This window comes from Colobus angolensis, unplaced genomic scaffold (genome assembly GCF_000951035.1).
Source record: "Colobus angolensis palliatus isolate OR3802 unplaced genomic scaffold, Cang.pa_1.0 Scaffold3, whole genome shotgun sequence".
Taxonomy (NCBI): Eukaryota; Metazoa; Chordata; class Mammalia; order Primates; family Cercopithecidae; genus Colobus; species Colobus angolensis.
In genome coordinates, this window is record NW_012116265.1 from 3,597,269 (window position 1) to 3,606,584 (window position 9,316).

The following is a 9,316-nucleotide window of genomic DNA, read 5'->3' on the forward strand; positions in this document are numbered from 1 at the left end:
AAAAAAAAAAAAAAAAAAAAAAAAAGGATAGGAAAGGGCGAGGAATGAGATCTCCCTTGAAGAACGCTGACCTGCCATATTGTCTGCTAAGCTGTGGGGCAGCAAAAGGGAACCAACCCAAATACGCAGCTATTCCTGCAAAGGGGGAAGAGAACTAACATATGGCAAGCACCTCTCTGCCAGGTGCCATCCTAGAAGCTCTGTCGTATGTTATCACACCAATCTTCACAGTAATCCAGAGAAGGAGTTATTCTCATCCTACAATTGTGGAATCTATGTCTGGACATTTAACAGGGATTATCCAAGGTCACAAACTGGGCCAGCAGAAGATCACACATGCCAGATGCCAGGGCACTCCTTTCACCACACATGGCTTCACAGGGCTGGTGGCTGCAACGGTGAACACTTCATGCCACTGGTACAGGGGTAGGGAAGGTGGGGGGAGACATGGCCTTGGTGGGAAAGAGGACTGAATGATGCGTGGTGGGGGGCCTGGCTATAGATCTTAGCGGAAAGAAGCATGCCTTGCCCATCCTGTGATCTGCCACTAGCTACTGCCTGGATCTGGATATTTGACATTCAGCTGCTTTGGCTTTCTCTTTCCCGTCTATCGATTCTTGGAGCCATAAGAATTAACTCTGCTCCTCTAGAAAGCTCTAGAGGAAACCAAAGAGCTTTCCCATTCTAAAACACTGAGAGACAGACCACAGGATTGCACAGCATCCAACCGAAATTGGACAGAGCAGGGCTTGTGTGCCAAAGTGTATACAGTCTCAAAGACTGCCTCGTTCACTGTTTCTAGCTCTACCCTGTGAGGTGGAGAATGAAGTTTATACTCCATCACTATGATCTGGAAGGTGATTCTCCTTTTCTAATTCACATGTTTGTCTTGCTTCTCTCACCAAAGAAAAAGCCGTAAGAATAAAAACTCTATATTCTCTTGGGCAGTGTCAAGAACATAATAAGTATTTAATTCTTAAAACATTTTAAAAATAGGCTAGGCATGGTGGCTCACGCTTGTAATCCTGGCACCTTGGGAGGCTGAGGTGGGTGGATCACCTGAGGTCAGGAGTTCGAGACCAGCCTGGCCAACATGGTGAAACCCCATCTCTACTAAAAATACAAAAATTAGCTGGATGTAGTGGCACGCATCTGTAGTCCCAGCAACTTGGAGGCTGAAGCAGGAGGAGGCGGAGGTTGTAGTGAGCCAAGATTGCACCATTGTACTCTAGCCTAGGCAACAGAGCAAGACTGTCTCAAAAAAAAAATTTTTTTTTAAAATAAGCAACTAGAAGTAATTTCAACACATGAGCTCAATCTTCTACAAAATACTGTCATTTCAACAAAATGTAAACTACAGATACTTAATTGGGAAAAGTTCAATTGTAATTACTTTCCAAAGGCATTTTTTGTTTGTTTTTGAGACAGGGTCTCACTCTGTTGCCCAGACTGGAGTGCACTGGCATGATCTTGGCTCACCACAACCTCCGCCTTGCAGGCTCAAGTGATTCTCCTGCCTCATCCTCCTGTGTAGCTGGGATTATAGGCACGTCCCACTACTGCCCAGCTAATTTTTGTATTTTTAGTACAGATGGGGTTTCACCATGTTGGCTAGATTGGTCTCGAACTCCTGATCCCAAATAATCCACCTGCCTTGGCCTCCCAAAGTGCTGGGACTATAGGCATGAGCCACAGCGCCCAGCCTCCTAGGCATTTTAAACTCTGAATTAAGAGCTCTTGGCCAGGCATGGTAGCTCACGCCTGTAATCTCAACACTTTGGGAGGCAGAGGACGGTGGATCACCTGAGGTCAAGAGTTTGAGACCAGCCTGGCCAACATGGTGAAACCCAGTCTCTAATAAAAATAGAAACGTAAGCCTGTAATCCCAGCACTTTGGGAGGCCGAGACGGGCGGATCACGAGGTCAGGAGATCGAGACCATCCTGGCTAACACTGTGAAACCCCGTCTCTACTAAAAGTACAAAAAAAAAAAAACTAGCTGGGCGAGGTGGCAGCGCCTGTAGTCCCAGCTACTCGGGAGGCTGAGGCGGGAGAATGGCGTGAACCCGGGAGGCGGAGCTTGCAGTGGGCTGAGATCTGGCCACTGCACTCCAGCCTGGGTGACAGAGTGAGACTCCGTCTCAAAAAAAAAAAAAGAAAAAAAGAAAAAAAAGAAACGTTAGCCAGGTGTGGTGGAAGTGGCCTGTAACCCCAGCTACTTGGGAGGCTGAGGCAGGAGAATCATTTGAACCCAGGAGGTGGAGGTTGCAGTGAGCTGAAATTGTGCCACTGCACTCCAGGCTGGGCAACAGAGTGAGACTCTGTCTCAAAAAAAAAAAAAAAGAGCTCTGTTGAGTTTAACCTGAAAAGTATGTGTGTAGGGGGGAGGGGGTGGTAGTGAATGGACCAAAGGAAACAATAAGGTAAATTTTAGCAATGAGCAAACAAGAACAAATTTAAAGCTAAAGTTAATGCCAGCACAGGGGCTCATGCCTATAATCTTAGCACTTTGAGAGGCTAAGGCAGGAGGTCTGTTTGAGCCCAGGAGTTCAAGATCAGCCTGGGTCACAAAGTGAGACCCCTGTCTCTACAAAAAAAATTAGCCAGGCATGATGGCGTGTGCCTATTGTCCCAGCTACTCGGGAGGCTGAGGTGGGAGGATTGCTTAAGCCCGGGAGTTGGAGGCTGCAGTGAGCTGTGATCATGCCACTGCACTCCAGTCTGGGCAACAGAGTGAAACCACGTCTTGAAAAATTATGTGTGTGTATATACATACACACACACAGACAGACACACATATATATATATATAAAAATAAATTAAAGTTAGAATAGGTTCTATTCCTGTCTCCACTACTGGCCCAAGGAAGAATCACATACCTAAACCTGGGCCTCAGTTTCCTGATCTAGAAAATTGAAAGGACAGAACAAATAATTTTTATAAGAGCATTAAATAAAAGAATAGCTCTCCCAGGCTCAGTTAAGCATCACTGTGCTAGATCCTAGGTGGGCCTACCATGCTCAGTCTTTCCTAAGAATAACGGTGTAATGGACAAATGACAATGCTTGAGGGGTTCCCCCATTTCATAAAAATTGCTTACGTGTGGTGTGTTCCAAATGCAATATCCAACTTTGCCTAGGATGAAAAAGAAGTCATTTATTTAAAAACAACTCACTAATATCCATATCTACTGGAAATTACATTAGAAAGCAATCAGGCCAACTTTTTTTTTTTTTAAACTATTTCTACTGACCTCTACTGGACAAGCCCTTGAATAACAAGACAGCTTTTATAATAGCATCTGGGGATGCTCATTAAAACAAACAAACAAACAAGACATAAATTTTGTTACCCAGAATGATTCAATATACACTACATTTTTAATTACAGTAATTAGGACTGAGAAGCCTAATTTCTGTAGCTGACAAAAAACTAGTAAAACAAGTGAGACGCTATGCAAAGTTTTAGATATTTGGCTTATACAGAAATTAATGGTACATAGTTTTCAGAGAATATTTAAAAGAAACACTGAAGGCCGAGTGTGGTGGCTCAAGCCTGTAATCCCAGCACTCTGGGAGGCCAAGGTGGGCGCATCACGAGGTCAGGAGACCGAGACCATCCTGGCTAAAGCAGTGAAACCCCGTCTCTACTAAGAATACAAAAAAATTAGCTAGGCGTGGTGGTGGGCGCCTGTAGTCCCAGCTACTCAGGAGGCTGAGGCAGGAGAATGTTGTGAACCCCGGAAGCGGAGCTTGCAGTGAGCTGAGATCATGCCACTGCACTCCAGTCTGGGTGACAGAGCGAGACTCTGTCTCCAAAAAAAACCAAAAAAACACTGAAAGTGGTGGCAACATAAAGACTTAGGATGTCAAATTAAAAATAGAAATGTTCTTATATTAGCATAGCAAGTGTTAAAAACATATGAAATCCATTTTCATGTTATAAAATGACACCTTTACAAAGTATGTATATAGAAAACATTTTATCTAATACCCACTAATGCCAGATCTTGGTTAAGCAGAATATGTCACAAGATGCAGGTTATGAAAGAGTTTAAATAACCGTAAAAGTTTCACAATTAGGAATGTAGTACATGGGCTTAAATCCTGCCTTCACAACTTTGTACGATCCTGGAAAATACATCTAACTCTATGCTTCAGCTTTCTCCTCTTTAAAACGGTACCATTCTGAGATCCAGAGTTGTTAGGAATGAGCTCACACATGTAAAATGCTGAGGAACGGGGTCCTGCATGCAGTAGGCACTCTACAATCGTAGCAATCACTGCTGCAACCTCTCCCCACTACCTACCCTGGCCTCCTTACCACACGTGGGTGAAACTTTGCTGGGGGCAGTAACGGGCAACTGGAATACACAGGTGAGTTACAACACAGTCCCTGTTTGGAGTGGAGATCTCACAGACCAGCATGCATCTGTGCACTCTGGCCACAGAAGAAAGTGCAGGGAATTCTATTTCATGTCTCCAAAATTACCAAATGAGAAGGAAGACTGCCACTCTATAAAATGATATTTAGCTGAGAAAGAATAATGGTGAAGAGACTTGGCTTTTGTTTAGTTTGCTACAAGTCACATGCTTCTGGGTAAGTCTAAGCACAAAAAACAAGGATAATAGCTTCAACAGATATTGTATACTGGGTGCTGTTTTTGGGCTAGTACATCAAGTCCTTTAGTAAACTCTAGGATGAACAGCATTAGCAATCAATTTCAAAGATCAAGAAACTAGGTGACAAGCCAGTGACAAGCCCAGAATAAGTGTTGCAGACTAAACACTTGTGTCCCCCAGCAAATTCATATGTTGAAGCCCCAACTTCCAATGTGACTATTTGAAGAGAGGGACTTTATGGAGGTAATTAAGGTTAAATGAGGCCATAAGGGTGGGATCCTGATGATCATGATCCAACAGGACTGGTATCCTTATAAAAGAGCTGCCAGACAGCCTGTGTATCTGCCTTCTTCCCTCTCTCTCATGAGGACACCGTGAGAATGTGGCCATCTGTAAGCCGGCAAGAGAGCCCTCACCTGGAACTGAATTGACTGGCACCTTGATCCTGGATTCCCAGCTTCTAGAACTGTGAGAAATAAGTGCCTGTTGTTTCAGCGACCCAAGTCCAAGAAAAGTCACCCAGGTAATTCTGTTATAGCATCCAAGCACACTAATACACACACACAGAGCCGGGACTGAGCCCAGGCAATGTGACTCTGACCACCTTAGGTCCCACGTTTGCAAAATGGGAGAGTGTCAGCAGCCACCGACTAATGTGTCTCAGTTTAAATGACCCACGTCGCTAGAAAAAGATTTTATCTTACAGACAAGGTACAAAGGTGTTTCAAGACATCAGGAGAAGGACACAATCCTGTACATCAGCCTAGAGTTGGGAGCTTCTTTACAGCTCTTTCCAAGAGGTTTGGAAGAAGCGGCTCACTATGCCCTCTGGTGGCCAGCCTGGAGCACACTATCAAGCACAGGAACCACTCTCCTAAACGACTACAGGTAGGTAATATTTGAAAAAGACTTTATTTCCATTCATTCAGTCACTGGTTTTCAGAATTTCTGTCAGTTTACTTTCTGCCCACTGTAAGGTTTGATGGGAGCTATCCTACTGTCGTCTAACCTCTTATGTTGCTGGAAATAGAAGCAAAACAATGGAATTTTGGCAACTGCCAGGCAAAGGCACATCTATGGGCATGAGATGAGTCCATGTTGGACAGAAAGCATTTTAAAACAACAGCTCTATAAAGTGCAGTGAGTTAAATCATAAGGAAAATGTTGTGATTTATGTTTAAAACTGACCAGATTGAGCTCTTGTATTGTATTCATCTTAAAAAAAATACAAAGATATCACATATAGTTGAAAAAAGAGTGATACAGTGTGAGTTGGAATTCTTACATCTTTGTGGATGGGGAGAAAAGACACTAGAAGGAAAATGAGAAAAAAAAATTCAAAAAGTATGTAATTCACTCTGTCTCTGTACTCACAGAGCAGAAATCTTTTGCCAATTTCACTAAGCTAACGATAAGGAAAGAAAAGGGCTATAAAAAGCATCTTTCGTGTTTTCTCATAACGAACTAATACAGCCAAAAGAAACAGGAAAAGGTGACTATCACACCAGCTCCTTCATAACCACCACTTCTATAGAAAGTAGTTATCATAAATGTGAGAAATTCTTCTGTATTCCTTGTTTTCCTTTCTACTTTGCATGTTTCTTGCTCAAAATGTCACGTGTAATAGAAGATCTTTGTGGATGATGAGTCTAAAGAAATGGGTCCTAATGAAAGTCCAAGACTCACTGGCCACGCTGTATGCTAACTGCAAAGTATTAGGACAAAATTATGGGACTATATAAAGAAACTGGGCAATAACCGTTTTTTGGCCTTTGATATGGTTTGGGTCTGTGTCCCCACCCAAATCCCATCTCAAATTATAATCCCCAATGTTGGAGGAGGGGCCTGGCAGGAGGTGACTGGATCATGGGGGTGGACTTCCTCCTTGCTATTCTTGTGATAGTGAGTGAGTTCTCGTGATATCTGGTTGTTTGATAAAAGCGTGTAGCTCTTCCCCCTTCTCTCTTCCCTCTTGCTCCCGCCAAGTAAGATGTGCCGGCTTCCTCTTTACCTTCTGTCACAACTGAAAGTTTCATGAGGCTTCCTCAGCCATGCTTCATGTACCGTCAGCCAATTAAACCCCTCTTCTTTATAAATTACCCAGTCTCAGGTATGTCTTCATAGCGGTGCAAGAACAAACTAATATAGCTTTCTTTTCTGCTTTGCTTTGGTCCTAGCAAACCAAGTGGATACGCCTGTTATAAGAGCATTTAATGTCTCCACACTGGACTTAGATCATACGCAGCATATGACTCACATAGTTTCCTAACAGTTTTTTAAATCTATACGTCTCTCATGTTCAGACCTTACATGCAACTGATGTGAAAAAAAAGAACTATGGTTGAAGGACTACCGTTGAAGTGTCAATGGCAGCTAATATAAGTTACATAAGGTGTCACAAAAAACAAGTTTTAACTTGCACTCACAGGATACTCATAAAAAGAAACCCATAGCCACTGAACTGCATCCAGAAGACCTGTTCAGTGTTGGAACCCAGGTTTCGACAGGCATACTGACAAGCTAAATGCAACCAGTGGAGCACTAGCAGGTTGCAGGAAGACTCAGAATTCATAGTACACTGAGTAAAACTGAAGAAAGAGAATGTTTGAATCAGAGAGAGAAAACTAAGGGAGACAGGACAGATCACTTTAGATATATGAATCACTGACATGTGTAAGATGAAAGACTTACTTATTTGTGTGGCTCCAGAAGGGGAAAATTAACACCAATGAGTAGAAATTAGGAGGAAGACTTCAGGCCCACAAAAAGAAAAACCTTTCCAACCCTGAGGAGTACTACGAATGGGATGCTCTATTTCAGGAAGTGTTTAAGCTGAGTAGACAAGTATCTACTGATGACTGATATGGAGAGAGGATTTCTGCACTAGGTGGGAGGGTGGACTAAATGTCTAAGTTTCCTTCTAACTCAGACTACGCATGCTCTCCAATGGCAGTAAGTGGTTTACCTGGCAGAGAGAGATGTTCTCGTAAGGCTTGGCCTGGGCATGGAGGTGAGCCTTAGCTTCTCGCTTATCACCATGCACAAGCAGGATTGGCTTCTTCCTGAAAAGAGAGCATTAGTATTTAATATACATCATTCATGGCCGGGCACGGTGGCTCACACCTGTAATCCCGGCTCTTTGGGAGGCTGAGGCAGGTGGACTACCTGAGGTCGGGAATTCGAGACGAGCCTGGCCAACATAGTGAAACCCCGTCTCTACTAGAAATACAAAAATTAGACAGGCGTGGTTGTACGTGCCTGTAATCCCAGCTACTCCGGGGCTGATGCACGAGAATCGCTTGAACCTGGGAGATGAAGGTTGTAGTGAGCTGAGACTGAGCCACTGCACTCCAGACTAGGTGCCAGAGCAAGACTCTGTCTCAAAAATAAACAAATTAATTAATTAATTAGGCCGGGCGCGGTGGCTCAAGCCTGTAATCCCAGCACTTTGGGAGGCCGAGACGGGCGGATCACGAGGTCAGGAGATCGAGACCATCCTGGCTAACACGGTGAAACCCCGTCTCTACTAAAAAAAAAAAAAAAAAAACTAGCCGGGCGAGGTGGCGGGCGCCTGTAGTCCCAGCTACTCCGGAGGCTGAGGCAGGAGAATGGCGTAAACCTGGGAGGCGGAGCTTGCAGTGAGCTGAGATCCGGCCACTGCACTCCAGTCCGGGCGACAGAGCGAGACCCCCCCTCAAAAAAAAAAAAATTAATTAATTAATTAAAATACACCATTCATGAAGCTGGACTCACCTCATTAAGGAATGCTAACTTCCTTATCACTCGATATTTGTTTCTGGTTTTTGTAGTGAGTGAAGACAGGGCTAACACAGAGCAGGGATCAGTTAATGTTCATTTACCCGATACCTTTATAATGGGGCTACATGGCCTGATCCTGCAGCTCTGTTGTAATACAGAGGGGTAAGACTCAAGAAAGTCCTTGAATAATTATCTTCTTTGGCCGAAAAGGGCACATAAGTAGCTCTGTGTTAAAATATTTAAGTCCAAATAAATTAAAGATATATAATTATTATTATATAATATAGTGCTTTTTTTTCTTCTTTTGGACCACACAGTGGATTCATTTCACACCACATCTACATTCACCAAACTCCTCCTGTGTGCTATGTACTGTGCTATGTACTGACCCAGGATACAATAGAGAACAGGCCCAGGCCCAGGCCCACAGCATGACGCAGCTTCACTAATGGGTGGTTAGATTCCTATGAAACAGAGCCCAAGCTAAGCTGAAAATGCTGTATTTTTGAATTACAAATATAATATAAAAACACTCTTCAAGAATACATTAAAAAGGCTTTTGAAGGATTCTTGATCTTTCTGATTAATTCAAAGCAAGATAATCCTTAGAAATAAGCATATTTCTACAAGCTCTCCCAACATCACAAAAATTGGATATAAGCAATCAAGCAAGATAAACTGAGCCACTTCCACATTTATCAATCACACTGCAGAATGATGCTCTACCATTCACAAAGGAACAACAATCAACTAGAGAGAAACATCATAGAAAATGCACTTCCAGTACTAATGCCTCACTACCTCATGCTCAATAGCCTTATTCTAACATGATGGGTAAAATAAAACTATGGAAGATGGCCGAATAGGAACAGCTGCAGTCTCCAACTCCCAGCGCGAAGGACACAGAAGACCGGTGATTTCTGCATTTTGAACTGA

At 43.3% G+C, this 9,316-nt stretch overlaps 1 protein-coding gene across 2 annotated transcripts in view; it reads right to left on the bottom strand.

Annotated features, from left to right (window-relative positions):
• Positions 1–9,316, bottom strand: part of TDP1 (tyrosyl-DNA phosphodiesterase 1) — a 97,052-nt gene that overhangs the window by 67,319 nt on the left and 20,417 nt on the right. For both annotated transcript variants that reach the window (XM_011949428.1, XM_011949429.1), the window contains 2 exons: positions 7,587–7,683; positions 3,100–3,134 (listed from right to left, as the gene is read on the bottom strand). In XM_011949428.1, coding sequence (XP_011804818.1) covers positions 3,100–3,134; positions 7,587–7,683 — 132 coding nt within the window. The remainder of the gene's footprint in view (positions 1–3,099; positions 3,135–7,586; positions 7,684–9,316) is intronic.